Raw genomic sequence first — 27,660 nt, 5'->3', positions numbered from 1 at the left:
GTGTTCGCACACCTGAGACAGTTAAAAGCGGATGTGGCCATGTTACAGGAGACACACCTAAAGCTGGGAGACCAAATTAGATTAAAGAAGGGATGGGTCGGGCAAGTGTTTCATTCAGGACTGGACTTTAAAACAAGGGGTATGGCTATCCTGATTAACAAAAGGGTGACATTCAAGGTGGGGAAGATAGAGGCAGACCCGGGAGGTAGATTTGTTATGGTTACCGATGCAGGTAGTTGGAAGGTAGTAAAACAGGGACAGAAACAAAAAGCAGTAAGGGGGAAAGTGTAAGGCAGAGAAGCCATAGTCAAAAATCAAAAAGGGCGACAGTACAAGGTACAGTGACTGAGGGGAGCGCAATGAATAGGACCAGTAATACTAAAAGAAATAAAACGGGAAGTAAACACACTAATGGTAAGTGACGTGGCAGGTTGTTACATGAAGATATGGGTTCAACAACAAGGAAAATTAGGAGGAAAGTTAAGAGGAAATATAACTTAGGAGAGGTTACAGATCGAGGTGTTAAGATTCAGAACAGAGGTAAAAAAGCCAACATAAGTGTACTTTACCTGAATGCTCGTAGTATTTGGAATAAGGTAAATGAGTTGATGGTGCAAATCATCGTGAATGACTATGATTTAGTGGCCATTACTGAAACATGGTTAAAGGATGGTCACGACTGGGAGTTAAATATCCACGGGTATCAAACTATTCGGAAGGACAGAGTGGATGGTAAGGGAGGTGGTGTAGCTCTTTTATTTAAGGATGACATCCGGGCAATAGTAAGGGATGACATCGGTGCAATGGAGGATAAGGTTGAATCCATTTGGGTGGAAATCAGGAATAGGAAGGCGAAAAAGTCACTAGTAGTAGTCTATAGGCTACCAAATAGTAACATTATGGTGGGGCAGGCAATAAACAAAGAAATAACAGATGCATGTAGAAATGGTACAGCAGTTATCACGGGGGATTTTAATCCACATGTCGATTGGTTTAACCAGGTCATTCAAGGCAGCCTCGAGGAGGCGTTTATAGAATGTATCTGCGATAGTTTCCTAGAACAGTATATAATGGAACCTACGAGGGAACAAGCAGTCCTAGATCTGGTCCTGTGTAATGAGACAGGATTGATTCATGATCTCATAGTTAGGGATCCTCTCGGAAGGAGAGATCACAATATGGTGGAATTTAAAATGCAGATGGAGGGTGAGAAGGTAAACTCAAACACGAGTGTTTTGTGCTGAAACAAAGGAGATTAAAATGGGATGAGAGAAGAACTAGCTAAGGTAGACTGGGAGCAAAGACTTTATGGTGAAACAGTTGAGGCACAGTGGAGAACCTTCCAAGCGATTTTTCACAGTGCTCAGCAAAGGTTTATACCAACAAAAAGGAAGGACGGTAGAAAGAGGGAAAATCGACCGTGGATATCTAAGGCAATGAGGGAGAGTATCAAATTGAAGGAAAAAGCATACAAAGTGGCAAAGATTAGTGGGAGACTAGAGGACTGGGAAATCTTTAGGGGGCAACAGAAAGCTACTAAAAAAGCTATAAAGGAGAGTAAGATAAATTGAGAGTAAACTTGCTCAGAATATAAAAACAGATAGTAAAAGTTTCTACAAATACATAAAACAAAAAAGAGTGGCTACGGTAAATATTGGTCCTTTAGAGGATGAGAAGGGAGATTTAATAATGGGAGATGAGGAAATGGCTGAGGAACTGAACAGGTTTTTTGGGTCAGTCTTCACAGTGGAAGACACAAATAACATGCCAGTGACTGATAGAAATGAGGCTATGACAGGTGAGGACCTTGAGAGGATTGTTATCACTAAGAAGGTAGTGATGGGCAAGCTAATGGTGCTGAAGGTAGACAAGTCTCCTGGCCCTGATGGAATGCATCCCAGAGTGCTAAAAGAGATGGCTAGGGAAATTGCAAATGCACTAGTTATAATTTACCAAAATTCACTAGACTCTGGGGTGGTCCCGGCGGATTGGAAATTAGCAAACGTGAAACCACTGTTTAAAAAAGGAGGTAGGCAGAAAGCGGGTAATTATAGGCCAGTGAGCATAACTTCGGTAGTAGGGAAGATGCTGGAATCTATCATCAAGGGAGAAATAGCGAGGCATCTGGATGGAAATTGTCCCATTGAGCAGACGTAGCATGGGTTCATAAAGGGCAGGTCGTGCCTAACTAATTTTGTGGAATTTTTTGAGGACATTACCAGTGCGGTAGATAACGGGGAGCCAATGGATGTGGCATATCTGGATTTCCAGAAAGCCTTTGACAAGGTGCCACACAAAAGGTTGCTGCATAAGATAAAGATGCATGGCATTAAGGGGAAAGTAGTAGTATGGATAGAGGACTGGTTAATTAATAGAAAGCAAAGAGTGGGGATTAATGGGTGCTTCTCTGGTTGGCAATCGGTAGTTAGTGGTGTCCCTCAGGGATCAGTGTTGGGCCCACAATTGTTCACAATTTACACAGATGATTTGGAGTTGGGGACCAAGGGCAATGTCGCCAAGTTTGCAGACGACACTAAGATGAATGGTAAAGCAAAAAATACAGAGGATACTAGAAGTCTGCACAGGGATTTGGATAGGCTAAGTGAATGGGCTAGGGTCTGGCAGATGGAATACAATGTTGACAAATGTGAGGTTATCCATTTTGGTAGGAATAACAGCAAAAGGGCTTATTATTTAAATGATAAAATATTAAACCATGCTACTGTGCAGAGAGACCTGGGTGTGCTAGTGCATGAGTCGCAAAACATTGATTTACAGGTGCAACAGGTGATTAAGAAGGCAAATTGAATTTTGTCCTTCATTGCTAGAGAGATGGAGTTTAAGACTAGGGAGGTTCTGCTGCAATTGTATAAGGTGTTAGTGAGGCCACACCTGGAGTATTGTGTTCAGTTTTGGTCTCCTTACTTGAGAAAGGACGTACTGGCACTGCAGGGTGTGCAGAGGAGATTCACTAGGTTAATCCCAGAGTTGAAGGGGTTGGATTACGAGGAGAGGTTGAGTAGACTGGGACTGTACTCGTTGGAATTTAGAAGGATGAGGGAGGGGATTTTATAGAAACATATAAAATTATGAAGGGAATAGATAGGATAGATGTGGGCAGGTTGTTTCCACTGGCGGGTGAAAGCAGAACTAGGGGGCATAGCCTCAAAATAAGGGGAAGTAGATTTAGGACTGAGTTTAGGAGGAACTTCTTCATCCAAAGGGTTGTGAATCTATGGAATTCCATGCCCAGTGAAGCAGTAGAGGCTCCTTCATTAAATGTTTTTAAGATAAAGATAGATAGTTTTTTTGAAGAATAAAGGGATTAAGGGTTCTGGTGTTCGGGCCAGAAAGTGGAGCTGGGTCCACAAAAGATCAGCCATGATCTCATTGAATGGCGGAGCAGGCTCAAGGGGCCAGATGGCCTACTCCTGCTCCTAGTTCTTATATTCATGTTCTTAGCGGGAAGCTAGAGGGAATGGCAGTGGTGCTGGTGAATATATGTGCCCCAAACTGGGGTGATGTCGCGTCTGTCAGGAAGGTGCTGGGAAAGATCCCAGACCTTGACTAGCACCGGCTGATCATGGGTGGTGACTTTAATATGGTCCTGGACCCGAGATTGGACCAGTCAAGTGCTAGGTCGGGAAAACTATCAGCAATGGCAAAGAAACTGCAGGGGTTCATGGAGCACATGGCAGGGGTAGGTCCGTGGAGATTTGAGAGACCAAGGAGCAGGGAATATTCATTCTACTCCCATGTACATAAAGCATACTCCAGGATAGATTTCTTCATGCTAGATAAAGCAGGGGTTGAGGACACCGAGTACTCAGCAATTGTGGTTTCAGATAACGCACCACACTGGATAGACCTACGGGAAGGCACAGGAATGCCCCAGCGCCCACAGTGGAGACTAGATACAGGGCTGTTAGCAGATGAGGAGATCTGTGAGCGAGTGAGAGAGGCCATTCAGGGGTACATGAAGATCAATGACACGGGAGAGATTGTGGCTGGGGTGGGCTGGGAGGCACTGAAAGCGGTTATTAGAGGAGAATGTATTTCGATTCGAGCCCACAGGGATCGGTCGGAGCTGGACAGGTGATAGGAGAAATCTTCCTGGTGGACAGGAGATATTCGGAGTCTCCAAATGAGGAGCTCCTGAAGGAGCGTGAGAGACTTCAAATGGAGTTTGGGCTCCTCTCCACAGGTAAGGCAGAGGGTCAGCTGAGGAGGGTAAAAGGGGCAATATATGAGCATGGGGAGAAAGCTAGCAGGATGCTGGCGCATCAGCTGAGAAAACAGAGGCGGCGAGAGAAATAGGGAAAATAAAGGATAAGAGGGGGAAAATGCTGACGGACCTGGGGACGGTGAATGAAGTGTTGCGGGAATTCTATAGCCAGCTATACTAGTCAGAACCCCCCTTTTGGGAAGGAGGGCATGAATCAATTCCCGGGGAGGCTAGAGTTGCCAAAAGTAAATGAGGAGCTGGTGGAGGCCCTGGGGGGCCCGATTGGGCTTGGGGAGGTGATAGATGGACTGGGGATTAACAGAGTTCGGTAGGAATACGTTAGGCTATGTCGGAGGACAAGGCAGGGATGTCCACTCTCCCCATTACTGTTTGCCCTGGCCATAGAACCCTTAGCAATGGCCCTGAGAGCAGCGTATGCCTGGCGGGGTATAGTGAGAGAGAGAGAGAGAGAGAGAGAGAGAGAGAGAGTAGAGAGAGAGAGAGAGAGGGGGGGGTGGCGGGGGGGGGGGGGGGGGGGGCGGGCTGGAACACAGGGTCTCTTTCTATTTGGACGATTTGCTGCTTTATGTCACGGACCCGGTGGTGGGACGACCGGAATCATGGAGGTATTAGGAGAATTTGGCTGATTTTCAGGCTATAAGTTAAAGATGGGAAAGAGCGAGATGTTCGTGATCCAGGCACGGGGGCAGGAAAGGAGACTGAAGGAGCTACCTTTTAAAGTGGTTGGGAGGAGTTTTAGGTATCTGGGGATTCAAGTGGTCAAGGATTGGGGCAGCTTCACCAGTTAAATTTGGGCAAAGCAGTGGATCAAATGAGAAGGGATTTCCGTCGATGGGACATGCTCCCACTGACGCTGGCGGGTAGGGTCCAGACGGTGAAGATGACGGTCCTTCCGAGACTGCTTTTGTTTTTTCAATGTTTCCCGATTTTTGTCCCAAAATCTTTTCTCAGAAGTATGAATGCAGCGATATCGAGGTTTATATGGGCGAGTAAAACCCCGAGAGTAAGGAGGGCACTCCTGGAACGGGCCCGCGGGGAAGGGGGTTTGGCTCTCCCGAGCTTTATTAACTATTAATAAAGGGCTGCCAACATATCGATGGTCAGGGAGTGGGTAGTGGGGGTGGAGTCAGTTTGGGAGCGGATGGAGGCAGCATCCTGCAAAGGTTCGAGTTTGGAGGCTTTACTGACGGCGCCCCTGTCGTTCTCGCCGGCTCGGTACTCCCCAAGTCCTGTGGTGATGGCAGCCCTAAGGATGTGGGAGCAATGGAGGCAGCATATGAGACTGGAGGTGTCAGTGTGGTCACGGACACCGATCTGTGACAATCACCGGTTTGTCCTGGGGAGGCTGGATTGGGGCTTTAAGGTATGGCAGCGGAAGGGATTGAGAGGTTTGGGGATCTATTCATCCAGGAGGGCTTTCTGACCTTGGAGACATTAGAGGAGGAGTTTGATTTGCCGGGTGGGAACAGTTTTCGGTACCTTCAAGTGCGGGATTTTGTATGGAGGCAGGTGCCAAGCTTTCCTCGCCTCCCCCTGAGGGGACTACAGGTTAAGTGCTGTCAAAAACAGGGGTTGGAGGTGGGAAGGTTTCAGAGATATACAGGGAATTGTTAGAGTGGGAAGGGAAACCTATCAGAGAGGTGAAGAGGAAGTGGTAAGAGGAGCTAGGAGGGGAGCTGGAAATTGAACTGTGGGAAAAAGCCTTGAAAAGGATAAATGCATCCTCGTCCTGTGCTAGATTTAGCTTGATTCAGTTCAAGGTAGTCCACAGGGCCCATATAGCGGTAGCCCGGATGAGTAGGTTCTTCGAGGAGGTGGAGGACAGATGTGGACGGTGTGGGGGTAGCCCGGCCAACCATGTTCATACGTTTTGGGCATGTCCGAAACTGAAGGAATTCTGGCAGGGATTTGTGGATGTTGTGTCAGAAGTCCGAGAAGGTAGGGCAATTCAGAGTCCAGAATTAGCAATATTTGGGGTGTCGGAGGATCCGGGGGAAAGTGGGGGGGGCGGGCCGATATCCTGGTTTTCTCCTCCCTGGTGACCTGGAGACGGATCTTGCTGAGGTGGAGGGACACGGAGTCCCCGAAGTCAGGAGTGTGGGTCAGCAATATGGTAGGGTTTCTCAGTCTGGAGAAAATCAAGTTCGCTTTGAGAGGATCAATACAGGGATTCGCCCGGAGTTGGCAGCCGTTCATCAATTTCTTTAACAAATATTGAACGTCAGCTAAAGAGGGGGAAAGGGAAAAGGTGGGAGGGAGGAAAACAGGAGGCAGGGTAATGTTAAATAAGGACAGGGAGCTTAGTATACGGGTAATTGGGGACAGGGTGGGAGAAGTGGGGGACGTGATTTGTTTGTTGTTCTTTTAGGGGGTATTTTGTGCGTCGACCCGCGTGGTCGTTTTAGAAATGTCAACTTGTTAAATTGTGAAAATTACAAAAGCTTCAATAAAATATTTTCTCAAAAAAAAGATGAGAAAGGGGAGTGCTTGGAAGTGCATGATAAAATAGGACTAAGTCATCACGGCTTTGTTAAGGGGAGGTCATGTCTGACAAATCTGTTAGAGTTCTTTGAGGAAGTAACAAGGAAGTTAGACGAAGGAGAACCAGTGGACATGATTTATTTAGATTTCCAGAAGGCCTTTGACAAGGTGCCGCATAGGAGACTGTTAAATAAGTTACGAGCCCATGGTGTTAAGGGCAAGATCCTGGCATGGATAGAGGGTTGGCTGACTGACAGAAAGCAGAGAGTGGGGATAAAGGGATCTATTTCAGGATGGCAGCCGGTGACTAGTGGTGTGCCTCAGGGGTCAGTGCTGGGACCACAACGTTTCACAATTTACATTAATGATCTGGAAGAAGGAACTGAAGGCACTGTTGGTAAGTTTGAAGATAATACAAAGATCTGTAGAGGGGCAGGTAGTATTGAGGAAGCAGGCGGGCTGCAGAAGGACTTGGACAGGCTAGGAGAGTGGGCAAAGAAGTGGCAGATGGAATACAATGTGGAAAAGTGTGAGGTTATACACTTTATAATTTAGAAGGACGGTGACCCTCTCACCGACCCTGGCACAGGACTCGATATCCCAAAAAAGGACAAAGACCCAATGGAGTGCAGGTCATGCAAACCCATCTCACTCCTAAACACTGATGCCAAAGTTCTGGCAAAGGCCCTGGCGAGGCGACTGGTGAGTTGTGTGCCAGAGAAGTCACGGCGGGTTGGACGGTCTTTGTCAAGAGCAGGCAAATAACGTCAAACTTCAGCCGTCTGCTGAATGTGATAATGACCCCTCCCAGGGAGGAAACATGAGAAGTGATCATCTCCCAGGAAGCAGAGAAGGCCTTCAACAGAGTTGAATGAAGATACTGGAATGGTTTGGATTTGGGCCAGGGTTCACCTCATGAGTGAAACTACTGTACAGCGCTCCCATCGCAAGCGTATGGGCAAACGCCACCAGCTCTGATTACATTCGGCTGCACAGACGCACGAGGCAGGGATGTCCCTTATTCCCACTGCTATTTGCCTTGGCAATCGCTCTCAGTTCGGTGAAACGGTGGAGGGGCATTCAGAGGGGAGACAGGGAGCACAGAGTCTACTCTATGCAGATGACCTGCTCCTTTATATCTCGAACCCCGTAGCCAGCATGGAAGGAATAATGGCATTCCTTTTTTTTTAAAATAATTTTTATTGAGGTTTTCATAAAATATCAATAACAAAATGAAAAAGGAACCCAACAGGGTTAAGTACAAAACATGGTCTAGAAAAGCAACCCTCCATACCCCCTCCCCCCTGTACATAAATAATAAATGAACATTAACACCCCGACTTAACACAACAGGTGTATACACCCCCTCAGACCCTCCAGTGTAAATAACAAAAACAAAAATAAAGTAAACCCCCCATTCTGCCAGGAAGTCGAAGAACGGTTGCCACCGCCTAAAGAACCCTTGTACCGACCCTCTCAAGGCGAATTTCACCCTCTCCAACTTAATAAACCCCGCCATATCGTTGATCCAGGATTCCACGCTTGGGGGCCTCGCATCCTTCCACTGAAGAAGAATCCTTCGCTGGGCTACCAGGGACGCAAAGGCCAGAATACCGGCTTCTTTCGCTTCCTGCACTCCCGGCTCCTCTGCCACCCCAAATATTGCGAGCCCCCAGCCCGGTTTGACCCTGGATCCTACCACCCTTGACACCGTCCTCGCTACGCCCTTGCAAAATTCCTCCAGCGCTGGGCACGGCCAGAACATATGGGTGTGATTTGCTGGGCTCCCTGAGCACCTAACACACCTGGCCTCACCCCCAAAAATGCAGCTCATCCTTGTCCCGGTCATGTGTGCCCTGTGCAGCACCTTTAAGTATATGAGGCTGAGCCTCGCGGACGATGAGGAAGCGTTCACCCTCCCTAGGGCATCTTCCCACGTCCCTTCCTCAATCTCCTCTCCCAACTCCTCCTCCCACTTACCTTTCACCTCCCCACCGAGGCCTCCTCCTCCTGCATCACCTGGTAAGTTTCCGAGATCTTCCCCACTCCCACCCACCCCGAGAGCACCCTGTCCTGTACTGCGTGTGGCAGCAGCCGCGGGAATTCCACCACCTGCCGCCTGGCAAACGCCCTTATCTGTAAGTACCTGAAGGTGTTCCCCAGGGGGAGCCCGTACTTCTCCTCCAGCTCACCCAGGCTCGCAAACTTCCCGTCCACAAACAGGTCCTCCAACCTTCGTATCCCTGCCCTGTGCCACCCCGAAAACCCTCAATCTGTTCTCCCTGGGACGAACCGGTGGTTCCCCCGTATTGGGGTCCACACCGAGGCCCCAGCTTCCCCCCTGTGCCCAGATTTTGAGGGCAGCCGCCACCACCGGGCTCGTGATATACCTCCTTGGAGGGAACGGCAGCGGCGCCGTTGCCAGCGCCCCCAGACTCGTACCCACACAAGACGCCGTCTCCAGCCTCTTCCATGCAGCCCCCTCAATCACCCACTTGCGCACCATCGTCGCATTGGCGGCCCAGTAGTATCCACAGAGGTTGGGCAGCGCCAGCCCCCCCCTATCTCTACTCCGCTCCAGGAACACCCTTCTCACCCTCCGAGTCCCTCGTGCCCACACAAACCCCATTATACTCCTGTTGACCCGCCTAAAAAAGGCCTTTGGGATAAACACGGGGAGGCATTGGAACAGGAACAAAAACCTTGGGAGCACCTTCATTTTGACTGACTGCACCCTACCCGGCAAGGATAGCGGCAACGCGTCCCGCCTCAACTCCTCCTCCATTTGCTCCACCAGCCTTGTGAAATTAAGCCTATGCAGGGCCCCCCAGCTCCTGGCCACCTGGACCCCCAAATACCTGAAGCTCCTCTCTGCCCTTTTTAGTGGGAGCTCGCCAATCCCCCTCTCCTGGTCCCCTGGGTGAACCACGAACAGCTCGCTCTTCCCCATGTTGAGCTTGTACCCCGAGAAATCCCCAAATTCCCTAAGGATCCTCATTACCTCCGGCATTCCCCCACCGGGTCCGCCACATATAGCAGCAAGTCGTCCGCATAGAGCGACACCCTATGCTCCTCCCCACCTCGCACCAACCCCCTCCAGTTCCTCGACTCGCTCAGTGCCAGAGCCAGGGGTTCAATCGCCAGTGCGAAGAGCAGGGGGGACAGGGGACACCCCTGCCTCGTCCCTCGGTGCAACCGAAAGTACTCGGACCTCCTCCTGTTTGTGGCCACACTTGCCATCGGGACCTCAGACAACAGCCTAACCCACCTGACAAACCCCTCCCCAAACCCAAATCTCTTCAGCACCTCCCACAGGTACCCCCACTCTACCCTATCGAAGGCTTTCTCAACGTCCATCGCCACCACTATCTCCGCCTCCCCCTCCCTCGCCGGCATCGTGATAATGTTCAAAAGCCTCCGCACATTCGGGTTCAACTGCCTCCCCTTCACGAACCCCGTCTGGTCTTCGTGGATGATCTGCGGCACACAATCCTTAATCCTTGTGGCTAAGACCTTCGCCAGCATCTTGGCATCTACGTTCAGCAACAAAATCGGCCTGTAAGACCCACACTGCAGGGGATCCTTGTCCCGCTTCAGGATCAAGGAGATCAGTGCCCGGGACATCGTCGGGGGCAAAGCCCCACCTCCCTTGCCTCATTGAAGGTCCTAACTAGCAACGAGCCCAACAGGTCCATATATTTTTTATAGAATTCGACCGGGAAACCGTCCGGCCCCGGTGCCTTCCCCGCCTGCATGCAACTATCCCTTTGGTCAGCTCCTCCAGCCCAATCGGGGCCCCCAATCCCGCCACCAGTCCCTCCTCAACCCTTCGGAAACCTCAATTGGTCCAGGAAGCGGCCCATCCCTCCCTCCTCCAGTGGGGGATCGGACCGATACAACTCCTCATAAAAGTCCCTGAGGACCCCATTGATGCCAACCCCACTCCGCACCACACTCCCTCCCCTGTCCTTAATTCCCCGATTTCCCTAGCTGCGTCCTGCTTCCGAAGCTGATGCGCCAGCATCCGGCTTGCCTTTTCCCCATACTCGTAAATCGCCCCCTGGGCCTTCCTCCACTGCACCTCCGCCTTCCTGGTGGTCACCAGATCGAATTCGGCCGGGAGGCTGCGCCTCTTCCTCAACAATCCTTCCTCGGACACCTCCGCATACCTCCTGTCTACCCTCACCATCTCCCCGACCAGCCTCTTTCTTTCCCCCCCCGCTCCCTCCTCTCCTTGTGGGCCCTAATGGAGATCAGCTCTCCCCTAACCACCGCCTTCAGCGCCTCCCATACCATCCCCATTCGGACCTCCCCGTTATCGTTGGCCTCCCGGTACCTCTCTATACTTCCTCGGACCCGCTCGCTCACCTCCTCGTCCGCCAACAGCCCCACCTCCAAGCGCCACAACGGGTGCTGGTCCCACTCCTCCCCCAGCTCGAAGTCCACCCAATGCGGGGCATGGTCCAAAATGGCTATCGCCGAGTTCTCAGTATCCTCTACTCTCACTATCAGCGCCCTGCTCAAAATAAAAAAGTTGATTCGGGAATAAGCCTTATGGACATGTGAGAAGAATGAAAATTCCCTAGCCCCCGGCCTTGCAAATCTCCAAGGGTCCACCCCGCCCATCTGGTCCATAAACCCCCTCAGCACTCTAGCCGCCGCCGGCTTCCTCCCCGTCCTCGACCTGGAGCGATCCAGCACCGTGTTAAAGTCTCCCCCCATTATCAGGCCCCCCACTTCCAAGTCTGGGATCCGACCCAACATGCGCCGCATAAAACCCGCATCGTCCCAATTCGGGGCATACACATTAACCAGTACAACCCTCTCTCCTTGCAGCCTACCACTTACCATTACGTACCTACCGCCATTGTCTGCCACAATGCTCGACACCTCTATTGACACCTTCTTTCCCACCAAGATCGCCACCCCTCGATTTTTGGCATCCAGCCCCGAATGAAACACCTGACCTACCCACCCTTTCCTCAATCTTACCTGGTCTGCCACCTTCAGGTGTGTCTCCTGGAGCATAACCACATCCGCCTTCAGCCCCTTCAGGTGCGCGAACACGCGGGCCCGCTTGACCGGCCCATTCAGTCCCCTTACATTCCAGGTTATCAGTCGGGGAACTATTGTACTCTCCTTCCCACAGCGGGAAACGTAGAAAAAATGCCGTTGGGGGCCCTGAAAAGAGCCCAAAAGTCCGTTTTTGCGGGTGCCGCCGAATGTGCGACTTAGCTCCGCATAGCCGCAACCGGAAGACGAATAATGGAATTCCTAAGGGAGTTCAGAGCCTTCTCAGGTTACAAAGGAAACCTGAAAAAAAGCGAAATCTTCCCAGTGAACCCATGGTGGTGGTGGGATCAGAGCTGGGGAAGCTGCTGTTCAAGCAGGCCAAGTCAAATTCCGATACCTAGGGATGCAAATAGCCCATGACTGGACACGGATCTGCAAGTGGAACGTGTCGGGTCTACTGGAAGATTTTAAGGGAGATCTGTGAAGGTGGGCTTCGCTCCCGCTCTCCCTGGCGGGGAGAGTGCAGGCAATCAAAGTGAATGTACTGCCTAGGTTCCTCCTTGTTCAGATCCCTCCCGATCTTCACCCCCAAGGCCTTCACAAAGGTAGACAAACTAATCATGGCGTTTGTGTAGGGGGAGGGGGAGACCCAAGGATCAGAAAGAATGTTTTACAAAGAAGGAGGAACATGGGAAATCTGGCCCTCCCAAACCTCCTATTCTACCACTGTGTAGATACTGCAGATAGAGTATGGGGGCGGATAAAGGAGCCATGAGCAGAGTGGATCAAAATAAAGGAGATTTCCTGCATGGAGACATCCCTCCGAGCACGGACTACAGCACCACTCCCATTCCCCCCCAGCCAGATACTGAAGAAGCCCAGTAGTAGTGGCAACACTGAGAACATGGAACCAACTGAGACAGCACTTTGGTCAGATCTCAATGTCCACCATGGCTCCCATCTGCAAGAACCATAAGTCCCCCCGCGACGATGGATACCCCCTTTAAGAGGTGGAGACAGAACAAAGGGTTCTGACAGTGGGGAACTGAGACGGTAGAGTAGCGACCCTGCAGGAACTCACGGATAAGCTCCAGCTCCTGAAAGGGAATGAGCTACGATACATACAAATAAGGAACTTCCTCCGTAGGGAAAGTGCAACGTCTCCCCAGTGACCAGGACACTTCCTACTGGACAAACTTCTGACCATGGCGAACTATGGGATGGGTACTAGGTGGACATGTATGGACAGCTATTCGAGGTAGTCACCACTGGAGGAGAAGCGGGAAGAAGAGTTAGGCATAGAGATTGGGGGGGGGGGGGGGGGGGGGGAGAGGATTCTGGATCGAAGCCCTGTGCAGGGCGAACGCCACCTCCTCATGCGCAGGGCTGACCCGACGCAGCTAAAGGTGGCGCACAGGGCGTACCTAACCAGAACACGAGTGAGTGGAGGACAAATGTGAACGGTGCCCCAAAGGCCCGCCCAACCACACTATACATGTCTTAGTCTTGCCCAAGACTCACCTTTTCGAGGTAATGTTTCGAGGTTATGGGGGTGAGGGTGGATCCACGCTTGTTAATGGCAGTCTTCGGGGTTTCGGAACTGCTAGTGCTTTAGGGAGAATGGAAGACGCCTGAGCCTTTGCCTCCCTTATCGCCCGCCGAAGACTTATGCTTGGCTGGGGATCAGCAGCCACCCAAGGCCATGGACTAGCTGTCCGACCTGGCAGAGTTTCTTAAATTAGAAAAAAACAAAATATGTCATTCAGGGATCGGAGAAATGCTTCCACAGCGTGTGGAGGCTATTCACCAGCTGTTCCAAGACCTGTTCATGAACAGCAACCAATAAGCAAGGGGGAAGGACCTAACTGGACCGCCAAGAGAGATGGCGGGGGGGGGGGGGGGAAGAAGAGTATAGGGAAGGAGAGGGGTAGGATAGGGGGGGGGGGCGGTTAGGAGGGGAGTTTAGGGAGGAGGAAAGAGATGCCAAGGCAGGCACAGGGCAAACAGGACAGGGGAGCCAGAAGGGACAATGGGGGAAGGGGCACATGGGGCAGCCACAGCAGCAAACCCGAAGCATGCACGTCTAATGCCAAACAAACCCCCCCCCCCCGGACGCTATGTTCTACTATTGGGGGCAGCAAAGTCGTAAATGAGAAAGTACGGTTGTAACAACCAATTCCCGAGGGCTCAAAAGCAGGGCCCCCCATTCCTGTATGTAGGTCAATTTGCATGATTGTATAAAGGTTTGTCTGTCCCTCAGTATTTCCATTTGCATACTGTGGTGTTCTTTATGTTGCTTGTTTGGGATGGTTGGTGTAGTGTTCCACAAAGACCACAGTATAGCTTTTACTTAAACAAAGCTATGAAGGGCGGCATGGTGGTGCAGTAGTTAGCACTGCTGCCTATGGTTCGATCCCGGCCCCGGGTCACTGGCTGTGTGGCATTTGCACATTCTCCCCCACAACCTAAAGATGGATTGGCTAAATTGCTCCTTAATTGGAAAAAAAAATTGGGTACTCTAAATTTATAAAAAACAAAGCTATGATTTTATTTACACTACTAAACAGGGTTTCGACACTTCGTCTTTTAGAATAAAGAATTGATCAATAACAGCAACTACACTCATCTACTGCTAATCTCACTACTGGTATAAACTATAATCTAACCTTCTCACACTAACTGCTCTTATGACCTTCACTAGCTGTCTCCTGCATACACTCCTCCCCTAAGATCTAGCATCACTCTAGTGTCTATTCTTGATACTACAGTAACCCTTGTAATGCTGATAGCTATGATAATACCACACACACACCCATTTTGTACATTCCCATTTTTCTTCTTTACTTTTATAATTGTTATTCATAACAAATGTTATTGTAAATAGTTGTAAAACCAATAAACACATATTTAAAAAAAAATCTTGCTGAGTCTCCCTTTCATGTTGCTTATGAGTCTTGCCCAGTCTCCCACTCGCGTTGCTTTCTGAATCTTGCAGAGTCTCTCCCTCTCATGCTGTTTTTTAGTCTCATCCAGTCTTTTCCTCACACTGCTTTTTAGTCTTGTTCAGTCTCTCCCTCTCATGATGCTTTTAAAATGTCGCTGGGTCTCTCCCTCTCCCACTGCTTTTCAGCCTTGCTGGGTCTTTCCCTCTCCTGCTGCTTTTCAATCTTGCTGGGTCTCTCCCTCTCCCACTGTTTTTCAATCTTGCTGGGTCTCTCCCTCTCCGCTGCTTTTCAGTCTTGCTGGGTCTCTTCCTCTCGTGCTGCTTTTCAAATCTCGCCGAGTCCCTCTCTTGTGCTGTTTTTCAGTCATGTCAGGACACTCCTCCTCATGCCGCTTGAGTTGATCCATAAGATGCTCTGTGAAGCAACTCCATTACTTCTAAAGTATCACCAGGTCTTTGTCTCAAATTATTGCCAGGGACAGGGATGGAGTCAATAGCTGAGAAGGGAGTTTGGATCAGGGGTTCAAAAACTGTGACTCAAGTCTTCTGAATATTTAATTGGCCAAAACATCTGGATGTCAAATTAGCAGTCTGATAATTTTGCAATTGTGGAGAAATTGAGAGCAGTGGTGGTGAGGTACAGCTGGGTGTTATCAGCGTATGTGTGAAAACTAATGCTGTGCTTTTTGATGATCTAGTCAAGGGGAGCATGTAGATGAGAAATCGGAGAAGGCATTTAAGATTGGTTTCTAGATCAGCAATGTAGCATAATACTGGGAAAAAAAATGCTGCTTCATTTAATTCTGGGAAATTAAGTCATATAGAGTTCAGAGATAGGAAAGGATATGTCACTAAGCATAAAATTCCCCAGTCAGAAGTAAATGTGTGCACAGTGAAATGCAGTGCAACCAGAAAGGTTCATTTATGACAATGTTGATGATTCCAGGCGTGGGAGCCCCTTGAGCTGATCCATAAGATGCTCTGTGAAGCAGCACCATTATCGACCTGTAACAGATGTTACCAAACGGACTCCCTGCAACAAGGTTGTGACCTACACTGATTTGTCTGTGTTGCTGACAATCGATGCTTAAGATGATAGAATTAGGACATTATTTTAGGATTAAAGGACAATTGAAAATAATCCCCTTACACTATTCCTTCAATAAGAAAAATGAAAAAATATACGTGAAATCAAATGGTAAGAATAATGGTTTATATCAATCCAAACCAAATTTTTTTGCGAAGCACTTTGTTTGGCCAAACATAATAAATGTTACCATACCTGCATCAATAACAAGGAGTTGTCACTACACCTAAACAAAAGAAATCACATATTGCCCACGCCTACTTGCCCTTGTGGTGGTAAGCGATTCCCTTGAATTCAACCAAACCTTTCACTCGGTGGCAATTGAGAGTGTATCAACCACACTGGTGCAAGCCTGGAGTCGCAAACAGGGTAAGGACAACAGATTTGCTTTTCTGATGGACATTAATAAACCAGAAGAGCTTTTACAACAATCTGGTACTTTCATGCTCATCATTCATGAAGCTAGCTTTTTTATTCCAAACTTTTAAAGATCGTAAATTCCTGTGTTGGAATTTGAACTCAATGTCTCAGGATGCCTAATTCAGTTGTCTGCTTTATGAGTCTAGTAATATAACTGCTTTGCTGTTGTGCCAGAAACCTTGAGTTGGATTCTCCACCGCGCCGCATTTCAGGTTCACCCCACCGGCGGGATGCTCCGTTATGCCGGCTGGTCAATGGGGTTTCCCATTGTGGGGCTGTCCCACACTGTCAGGAAACCCCCAGGCTGCCGGCAAAATGGAGCACCCTGCCGGCGGAGAGTCCAGCCCCTTATTCTTAATTTTAATTTCATATTTCAGGGACACAAATGTATTAATTTATACCTCACATGATGTACTTCACTATGCCCCTTAATCAATCCTCAACACAATCAACAAATATTATAAATTAATGCATACATAGTCAGTAAAATATCCGAGAAAATTTAGAAAATGCCACTTCACACATACTGCACCCATGCACCCATCCTTAGCCTAGATTTGGAAAGCAATTCTTGTGAAATAATTCACATTTGTCTACCTGTCTGGTATTACAAGTTTAACCTCACTCTAGCTCAGGACAGATATAGGTTAAACTTGCTACTTTAACTTCTCGCAGTAGAAACCCACTTCACCAGCACCTATTACGAGATATATACGCAGTCATAGGCTGAATCTTACACTTGCTTGCACTACCACTCACCCTCAAACCCACCCAGGATGTGCCCACCTTCCACTTGACCAGTTTGTTTACTGGTTGGCAGCACTGCTGGAAATGCAAGGCTCCTGAAGTGTAAATGCCGATGGACCACAGCCAAAACGAAGTCTTGGGTCTCACCGGAGTCAGGGGCTCGGGTGGACAGAGTGTGTGAAGGAGCCAAAGGAAATATGGTGAGGGACAATTATCGGGGAGCGGGAGGGTGTGGTGAACCAGCAAAGGAGACACCACACTTGCCCAGCAGCTGCCCATCAATGCCAGTTCACTATATTGTGAGTAAAATCCTTGCGGCAGTGGAAAGAAGTCTTTAAATGCCTCAACTGGCCCACGGGTGAGAAGGCAGTCTGATGCCTCCCCTGCTGCTGGAGAATGCTCAGGAGGACGGGTTGACAGCCCGTACCCTCCCAGCCCCCACCCCACCCCAGAGCAGAGGGTTGTGGTGGTGGGGGAGGGAGGTGAAAGGGTGTAGCTTTAGCACCAGAGTGAGGGGAAAAAAATAAATGTTTAGTAAACCCGAATGGAAAATATGAAATAACTTCAGCATATTGAGATTTGAAGTTGAGAAAACAAATCAGTCCTTAAAATAAATCATACTTATGTATTTTCATAGGAAAAGAAATTCACTTTTCAAAAGGATTAAGCAGCAATGTCATTTTGAACTTAATGCGATTGATGCTGCTTCCAAAATATATCACATTACATTCCATTTTGGTCCAGAAATTTGGGAACAGAAAATAAAAATTTCAAATAAAAAAACACAACCTTCTCAATGGTCAGTAGTTGTTGCCTCTGTCGCTCATCCAAGGTCTGGTTGTTGTTGTGCAAAATATTCCTTTCTTCCTCAAGGTGTGTTAACCTCTCCTTTAACCTGCAATGCTGTGATTCCAGCTCCCGGATTGTAGCTTCGTGGGTCAATTGAGTAGCTTGAAGTGTTCCAATCAGACCTAAACACAGTATGGTGCAATTTTATATTTGATCCTGAGTAGCCTTCTGTCTCTCGTGTTTCAATACTAAAATTACCCCAACATCCATCCATGGCTCAGCAGTAGAATTTCCACCTCTGAGTTAGAAGGCTGTGGATTCAATATCCACTTGAGAGACTTGAACTCACAACTGAGTCCGACACTCCAGTCCAGCACCGAGGGAGTGCTGCACTGCTGGAGGTGCCATATTTCAGAAAAGATGTTAAACAGAGCGTAAGAACATGCGCTCTTGCATGAATGTAAAAGATTCCATGGCACAAAGAAAATGTCCCTTGGTGTCTATTACCTATATCTCAACCAATATCATGAAAACAGATTACTTGTTCACTATCACATTGCTATTTATGTGACTGTGCACCAACTGTTTCTTGCATTTCCTACATTATAACAGTGACTACACTTTCAAAAGTAATTCACTGCTGTAAAGTGGATTTTGGCATTAAGATGTAATGAAAATCCCTGCATAGATATTCTTTTATCCATCTGCTGAATTTTTTAACATTTAAACTATATATTTTTTCTTGCATAAAGTTTTTTCAAAGAAGTTTGCATAATCTCAATAAACAATGCGATGTATGAAGCAAAGAAATGTACTTTTTGCCATACAAGCACAACTTGTATTCATACAACAACTAGAATATCTAAGTTCTTCACACAGGAAGTGGATGATGACAGTTTAAATTTTCTAGCACGAGCGAATGAAAATGTTAAAAATAAATGAGGTGGCATCAAGGTCTGCATTCTTTTTAAATGTAAAAAATATTTGCCTTTCCTGAAATGAACTTAATACTTATTCCAAAACAAAAACAACTGGCAATATACGAAATGGGAAATTAGAGATGGTAAATATATAAAAACTTACTTAGATTCATAGAATTTACAGTGCAGGAGGCCATTCGGCCCATTGAGTCTGCACCGGCCCCTGGAAAGAGCACCCTATTTAAGCCACACGCCTCCACCCTATCCCCGTTATCCCCGTAACCCCCACCTTTTGGACACCAAAGGCAATTTATCATGGCCAATCCACCTAACCTGCACATCTTTGGACTGTGGGAGGAAACTGGAGCACCCAGAGGAAATCCACGCAGATGCGGGGAGAACGTGCAGACTCCGCACAGACAGTGACCCAAGCCGGGAATCGAATCTGGGACCCTGGAGCTATGAAACAACTGTGCTAACCACTGTGCTACTGTGCTGCCCAGTGTGCTACTATGATATCATATTCTGTAAACCTTATACACTTTATAGTAAAGATGGTTGTGAGGGCTTATTCAATTACTCTAATTTTTACTTGCTTTTTGGTCAGGGCAGTATATTATTCAATTTCTTCAGTTTAATATCCACTGTTCCAGTTGACTGATTTGGTCAGTTATTCACCATCCTTTTTTGAGACAACATAGTGATTTTTGAAATTTAAAGGAAAACATTTGCTAAACTTGATGATACCCAATTTATTTTTACTACTTATCACCACATTAGAAAGACTTAGACAAAGCAATTTTCAAATGTTTATCAGACTCTTTCCCCCTTCTTTATTAATAGTTGCGAAATATTAGATCAAAACAAAAACGTTAGTTTAATTTAAGCAGTGGCGAGAGATATGTGGAAAGAGAAAGATTGTACTAATAAGGACTTTACCATCTCCAATACAATTACTAATCTCAAATTTCAAGGGCAAGCAAAGTTCAGAAAATCAAGGGCACATTGCCTATAATTTTCAACCCATTCACATGATTAGACAAAGTAAAATCACCAGTTGTGTACCCATGATGTTCTAAAACATCTCTTGTACTGTCTCCACTATCTTACTGGAGGTATCTCAGAAAATGATGCCAGAATGTCCAAATGGTCTAGAATTGGAACTATTGCAAGTCATTCCTGAATGTTTTCCGATGCAGTGTATTTGAAATGCCAGGAGAGTACATTTGCATCTCAATGTAATGTTTGAAAGTAATCCATATTACTAATGGAACAAAAGAGGCAGTACCCTATCTTGTCATGTTGCAGAATAATTTGACTAGATTTAAGGTAAGCCGGCAGTCAGATATACAGCTTCAAAAGAATAGGGCCTCAAGGCAATGTGAAAAGAGCTTTATTAGTTGTCCGCAGTCGATTCTGTTAAAGACATACTATTGAGCATGCAGCATCTCAAAGAATAGCAAGCACAATTTAAAGAGACTTGCCCCTAAATTGATTAATAAGATAATATGAATATAAATAAGTCATAGCAAACTAACAATTCTGTCAAAAACGAAGTAAAGCTGTCAAAAACGAAGTAGAAGAAAACCAGTCGGCTGAATCAGGAATATCCAAAAACAATATAAAGTGACTCGACAGAAAAATAGAAATTTGCGTAGTTGTAGAAGTCAGTAAACAATGCTTTGAGAATTATTACAGCAGAGACTTGGCAAAGAACTGAAATTCCTTATAGATTCAAACAACCATGGTCCAAATATCGATGAAAGAGCAGAATTCGATCAGAAGGTCAGAAGTTGGGATGTTCACTTAACGATTGCACAATATTTAGTGCCATTTGTGACTTGGGCTGGTAAGTGGCAAGTAGCATTCATGCACACAAGTGCAAGGCAATGATCAACTCCAACAAGAGAGAATCGAACCATCCCCCCTTAAATTTCAAAAACATCATCATCACTGAATCACGCACCCAGAAGCTGAACTGAACTAACATATAAAGACTGTGGCTACAAGAGGTCAGAAACTGAGATGTCCTGATTCCCCAAAGCTTGTCGAACATCTGTAAAAGACAAGTCAGCATTGTGATGGAATACTCTCCCATTTGCTTGGATGAGTGCAACTCCAACAATGCTTAAGAAGCTTAACACCAGGCAGGAAAAAGCAGCCCAGTTAACTGGCACTCCATCCACCACCTGAAAAATTCAATTCCTCCACAAGTGCACAGTGACAGCTGTGTCCATCTACTGCATCATGCAGCACTGCAGCAACTTGGGAAAATTCCTTTGACAGCAACTTCCAAGCCCTCCAGCTCTATCACTCACACCCAAGGGCTGCTGTACATGGGAACACAACCATCTGTTAAGTTTCCCTCCAAGTCACATCCCATTCGGACTTAGAAATGTATCACTGTTCCTTCACTGTCACGGAGTCAAAATCTTGGAACTTCCTTCCTAAAAGTATGGTTATACCTAACCATATTACATGAACTGCAGTGGTTCAGGAAAGTAACTCATTATTACTTTCTCAAGGACAATAGAACATATAAAAGCAGGTTTTGCCAGGGACTTGCAAATCCTTTGAACAAATAAAATAAATTCAAACAGAATTAAAAAGGAGAATGGCTAAAAATTGTGAACATATATTAATTGACTATTTTATGGAAATATTTGCTGAATAAAACAAGTTATTCAACTTATCTGAATGGGGTCTACCACTAAACTCAATGATTTAAATTACTTGTATGGACATTATAAAGCCCTAAATTTAAGAGAGTTAAAACTGATAAATCACCAAGCTGGGTATATTCAAGACTGTTAACACTAAGGGAAAAAAATCTACAAAATAGTGAAAGTCATCCGCAGGAAGCCAATAATACAGGGGGAATCATTCTGAAGTGAAAACAAATCAAAGTGCTGGTCAGACCTAAACAGAGTATTGTGATCAGTTCTGAGTCCCCTATCTCAGAAACAATATACAGACCCTGGAGGAGGTTGCGCCATGATTCATTGGATGATACTTAGGGTGAAAAAACATTGCTGAGGCGAGATCTGCATAAACTTGAGTTACAGTCCCCGAGATGAGATAGTTAAAGGCTGAGTTAATTGAAGAATCTAAAATACTGAAGGAAATTGTAAGGGAATTTTTGTTTTCATTCGATCATGGGTCGTGGCATCGCAGGCTGGGTTAGCATTTATTGCCCATCCCTAATTGCCCTTGAGGGGGCAGTTAAGAGTAAACCACGTTGCTGTTGATCTGGAGTCACATCCATGTATCGGCCAGAGCCAGATAAGGACGGCAGATTTACTTCCGTAAAGGACATTAGTGAAACAGATAGATTTTTACTGCAATCAACATGGTTTCATGGTCATCATTAGACTTTTAATTCTAGATTTTTATTGAATTCAAATCTCACCCTCTGCAGTGGCGGGATTTGAACTTTGGTCCCCAGAGCATTACTCTGGGTCTCTGGTTTACTAGTCCAGTGACAATATCATTATGTCACCGCCTCCCATGACTCTTCTCTAACAAGGGCACCCAGAGCAAGAGAGCACAATCTTACAATTGGAACAAAATCAGTTAAAAGTGAATCTAAGGAAAACTCCTTTATGCAAAGCATTTTGAGAATGTAGAATACGCAGCCCCAGGAGATCATAAATGCGGGACCAGTAAGAGTCTTGCAAAATTGAGAAGGATGGAAATTTGAGAAGGATGGAAATTAAGAGATTGGAGAAATGTTGAGGATTTGGGATTAAAAAAGAAATAAAACTGCTATGGCTGACAAGATGGACGAAGTCTGACTGGTCAAACATCCTACTCCTTGTGCTACAAAATCTAAACTATACACAATTCATCTTAGAAATCCTATGACCAGGCCATAAAATTGCTAAGAGTTTTTAGCAGTTTAGCAGGGAATTCAAGCCAACGTGTTTCGAAATTGGAAGGCATTTGATGCAAGATGAGTCAAAACGTTTAAGTTTCACATTGAATAATTATATACCTCTGGAGTTCTAAACTCAAATTTCAAAAATTATGAAAATGCAATGCACAGGAATTCTTTGAAATTAACTGCACTGCCTCCTTTCACATTATGAAGAAAATCTTTTATACCCTGTCAATTAATCCATTAAGATGCAAATTATGCAGTGTTAAACAGAACTATTACAGAAAAAGTCAGAAAACTAGAATACATCGGATACTGGAAATGCCGTTTTAGTTAGGTAAATGGGTTTTAAATAAAAGACCTACTTGATTTAAGCAGCAATTCTGTGGACTGCTGTTGAATACAGTCTTTACAAGTCAGCAGTTCATCTTCTAACTGCTTTTGTTTTGTAAGAGTACCATCAGCTTTTTCTTGACCCTCTTTCAGCTGATGCTGAAGCATCTGAAAGAACATATAGCATATTTCTTAGGAAAAGATCATTTGTTACAACTGGCCTCCTTTTTTAGAATTCAATGTTGTTATATCACATACATCAAAAAAAGAAGTTAAAAAGAAAGTGGGATAGCCAATTTTAATAGTTTCATGCCACATTTGATCTATAACAATCATATGGAAATTCCATGCCAACGGTATTGTTTCCCCAGATAAAGACAGAAGACATCAGAGAAAGTGGCTTTCTTCTTTATCTGTGCCAATATTTTGGAAGATCTAGTTCAGAGACAAAAATCTACTCACATCCCTGCCACCCACTGCCTCCAAGAATTATGTCCAATGAGACAATACTATGTCCAGGTAAGAGTGGACTTCTTATGCAAAGTGACTGCAGTTAAGGAAATATTGATAGCCAGATTTTCACAGTAAAGTCGTGTAAGCTCCAGCCACACAATTTCCCATATATGTCAGTAGAAAAGCCCCTGAATGGTCCAATCTTTACTCTGGGAGGGTGGGTGCAGGAAAGGATTGAGCCCGCTGACCCAGAAAGTGAGCATACGTGACCACGGAGGCAGCTGACTGCCCAGGCAGGCTGGTTAAAAGGCATACCTTATGTGCTCTAGGACTTCATCCCAGTTGTATTATGATATTTTAGGCCTTCTAGACCTCACCCGACAGCCCCGCATTCACTCTCGATACCACCATGCAACTTATGCACCCACTCACCCACCTCATGGCCCATTTCAGGCCAAATACCTGCTCATGCCCTCGACCTACCCCCATGGTCCTTCATACCGTCCATGCCAATTAATAACCTTTCCATGCCCATTCACCCAGTATACATGGCGTGCAGAACCAGTGAACCCTGTAGTAACAATGTCATGAGTGGAACTGTGGAAAAAAAACACCCACAAATATTCTTTTGAAAAAAATATTCTGTTCCTACAACCGTTATAAGTACCATACAGGCCATTAAAGTATCAATAGCAGAGCCTTCAAGCACTTCACACTGCAAGTAAACAATGAGACACTGACAAAATAAATCACAGAAAAAGTAACTTAAGTAACAGCTGAAGAGCACTGTTGCTTTTGCTTGATTGCCATCTTTATGATGCCAATCAAGCAACAGTGCTCTTCAGTTGTCACAGCAAGTTTCGTGCTGAGCTAATCTTGCATGCTTGGCTGAGGGGCCTGGGATGGAACATTTAAGTTATGAAGAGAAGTTGAATAGTCTTGGGTTATTTTCCCTGCAGCCGAAATGACGGAGGGGTGACCTGATTGAGGTGTACAAGATTATGAGGGACATGGACAGGGTGTATAGGGAGCAGTTGTTCCCTTTAATTGAAGGGTCAGTTACAAGAGGACACAGGTTCAAAGGGGGGATTTAGGGGGAATTTGAGGAAATACGTTTTTATCCAGAGAATGGTGACGGTCTGAAATGCACTGCCTGGAAGGGTGGTAGAGGCGGGATGCCTCTCATCCTTTAAAAAGTACCTGGATAAGTACTTGGCATACCATAATTTTCAAGGCTATGGGCCAAGTTCTGGCAAATGGGGCTAGATGGCGAGGGCAGGGCCTTTCATGCGTCGGTGCAGACTCAATGGGCCGAAGGGCCTCTCCTGCACTGTAGTATTCTGTGATTCTGTGAAAGGTGGCAGAAATTCCAAAATCAAGTCCCAGCCAAGCTTATTAAACGGTCCAGAGTCATTCTGACTCAATGAAAATCTGGGTCCACCATTTGCAATTTTCTAATGCTCAGCACTGCTACTGTCTCTTGGGTTTCAGTATCCAGATATTGCTGGACGGTGCCACAGGCCAGTGAAAACTGCAAATTCATGTTTGCCTGAGAATTGAAAGTTGAGGCATTTGCGCCTGAATGACAAGTGCTAAACTGCATGGTGACTTAATTAGCCAAGCTATTGGGGTCGGTTAGGGAGTTTCAAATCAAAATTAATGATACCATTGGGGCAGTTCAAAGGCAATTTTCTTTCCCGACTACTTCAAAGTTATCCAATTAAGTCTTGCACGCTTGACAGGTTTTAAACATTTTAAAATGAGAGTAACAATTTCTTCGTACAATATCCTACTGTATTATTCAATCCAAACACGATTCACAATATTAATTTTACTGACTGAGTATTTAAGACGTTAATAGGCGGAACTTGTAAATTTAGCACCAACGTTATTTCACACATACCAGTCGATAAACAAAAAAAGAGAAGTTCCAAAAGAAGACGAGTTCAAACATAACTCAGGTTATATTCATCCTCGTCGTGTTGCAATTATTTTGTAAATTCAGGACAGCAAATGCTACTTTATCTAATCATTTGTATTAGCTCTTACTTGAACAATGTTTTCTGCTTTGTTTAATGCTCCCTGAAACTGTTCACATTTTTTCCTCATTTGACTGGCATCCTCCTGAGTGATCTGCAATTCCATCTGCAGCTTGTCAAGTGCCTTTTTCAAAGTAGTCTCTTGAATTTGAAATTCTGTCTTCAGCTGAGATTCCTTCTGTTTCCACTGAAGCAAATTTTCCGACGTCTGTTGAGATTTTAAGCCTTCAATTTCATATTTGTGAAAGGCTTGAGCTTTGCTGAATTTAGCTTCAAATTCTTCCACTAGCTTCTGCTTTGAGAGTGCAAGTTCTTTAATTTTATTATTTGTAGAAATTAGTTCATCGTTCAGCAGCTGCTGTAACTTTTCCTGTTGTTTACTTGAAGTTTCATGCAGATTGTGATGAGAGCTCAAAAGATTTTGGATCTCTAGCTTGTGAGCTGCCTCCAGATCTTCCAAAGTTTGCTGTTTATTCTGTCCAAACTGAGTCTCTAATTGGATAAACTGTTGTAACTTATCATCAAAGTTTTCCTTAATTTCTTGGATGTTTCTAGACATAACCGCAAAACCTTGCATTTGATGGGACCCTGCAGAAAGCTGCATATCTTCAACTTGTTGCTTATAAGCTTCAAATTCCGCCAGTGCTTTCTGTTTCATCTGTTCATGCTGTTCCAGAGATTCTTCCAAGGACTGAATTTTCTTCCTTAGTTCTACTTCTTCATTAATTTTACCCTTGTACTGAAGAATCTTCTCTTTTGTTTCATCAAAAATTTGTTGGATTTCATCCTCATGTGCCTCTTTGAGTGCCTCAATAGCAGCCTCATGTTCATCATTTTTAGTATTCAAAGCATAGATCACCTGCAAAAAAATGACATACGTTGTACTAATGGATCAGTCAGAGCATTGTTCATGTAAAAAAATAATATTTATTATTTTACAGTCATAGAGTCCTACAGCACAGAAAAGGCCCTTCGGCCCATCGTGTCTGTGCGATTAAAAACCAGCAAACCCCATTTTGTAAGGATTTTTAAACCATACAAAATAATGTTTCATATAACTGAAAAAAATGTGTTCACCCCTTTATGAATAGGAATAAAGATCTGCCTTGTGGAGAACTGTCATAGCCCTGAACTTGAAACTCTTATTAGCTTGCCATAGAATTTACAGTGCAGAAGGAGGCCCATCAAGTCCGCACCGGCCTGGGAAAGAGCACCCTTCTTAAGCCCATGCCTCCATCCTATGCCCGTAACCCAGTAACCCTACCGAACCTTTTTGGACACTAAGGGCAATTTAGCATGGCCAATCCACCCAACCTGCACATCTTTGGACTGTGGAAGGAAACCGGAACACCCAGAGGAAACCCACGCAGACAGATACCAAAGGCCAGAATTGAACCCGGGGCCCTGGAGCTGTGAGGCAACAGTACTAACCACTGTGCCACCATGCCGCCTTATCGCCCCTCCCCAAGCTCATCTGATCCATGTGACCCACCTCCTGCACCCCCAACCCTGTTCCCACTAAACTACTGATCATCCAACTTCTTTTGCTCAGCCCCGTTAATTAATATTGTAAATGGCTCCATTTTCGGGACTTCCGGTGGCGGCTATGAAGGAGCAGGTCGCACATTTGGTGGCTCCCGCTCGGGTCGGACCTTTGGACCTTTTCCCCCCAAATTTTTACCGGACCTGATTTGGAAAATTGATGCTGGAGGCCATTGTTGATTGGATTCCCACATCGGTGCATAGAGAGGAGGACTAGAAGTGCTCGCAAAGGAAGAAACAGATGAACAGAGAAGGCTTGGGCTGAAGCTGCAGCTGGGGAAAGCATGGCGAATGACCGGCGTCCTGACTCATCGACCCAGCGGTCAACAGAGCAGCTGATGCAAGATTTCCGGGGGGGTTCGCCAAGCAGAAACAGGAATGCTTGGACCCGATTAAAGAATCAATTGCGCGGCTGGAGCTCAGATTGGATGCTCAAGATCGGGCGAACCAGAAAGTAGAGAAGGTGCTGGCTGAGCAGGAGGAACGTCAAACTGCGGTGGAGTTGGAGGTGGGGAGGCTGAGAGAGCAGCAGAAAAGGCTCCTGGAGAAGGTGGAGGACCTAGAGAATAGATTCCACCGGCAGAAACTGAGAATCGTTGGTCTCCGAAGGAGCGGACGCTGGGACATACATAGCGGGCATGTTCGAGAAGTTGCTGGGGGATGGGACGTTCTCCCGACCCTTGGACGTGGACAGGGCTCACAGAGCACTCGCAAGGAAGCCGCGAGTGGAGGACTCCCCGAGGGCAATGGTGGTGAGATTCCACAGGTA

General features: G+C 46.1%; 1 protein-coding gene across 18 annotated transcripts in view; it reads right to left on the bottom strand.

Annotated features, from left to right (window-relative positions):
* Positions 1-27,660, bottom strand: part of fam184ab (family with sequence similarity 184 member Ab) — a 316,427-nt gene that overhangs the window by 180,430 nt on the left and 108,337 nt on the right. For all 18 annotated transcript variants that reach the window (XR_011940729.1, XR_011940730.1, XR_011940731.1 and 15 more), the window contains exons 2-4: positions 25,360-26,208; positions 22,890-23,025; positions 17,728-17,909 (exon numbers count right to left, since the gene is read on the bottom strand). Coding sequence is in view for 12 of the 18 variants with exons in the window: in XM_072499372.1 (XP_072355473.1) it covers positions 17,728-17,909; positions 22,890-23,025; positions 25,360-26,208 (1,167 nt within the window). In the remaining 6 variants the exon portion in view is untranslated. The remainder of the gene's footprint in view (positions 1-17,727; positions 17,910-22,889; positions 23,026-25,359; positions 26,209-27,660) is intronic.

This window comes from Scyliorhinus torazame, chromosome 4 (assembly GCF_047496885.1).
Source record: "Scyliorhinus torazame isolate Kashiwa2021f chromosome 4, sScyTor2.1, whole genome shotgun sequence".
Lineage (NCBI taxonomy): Eukaryota > Metazoa > Chordata > Chondrichthyes > Carcharhiniformes > Scyliorhinidae > Scyliorhinus > Scyliorhinus torazame.
Note: the sequence above shows the minus strand (reverse complement) of the source record. Positions and strands in the feature narration are given on the sequence as shown.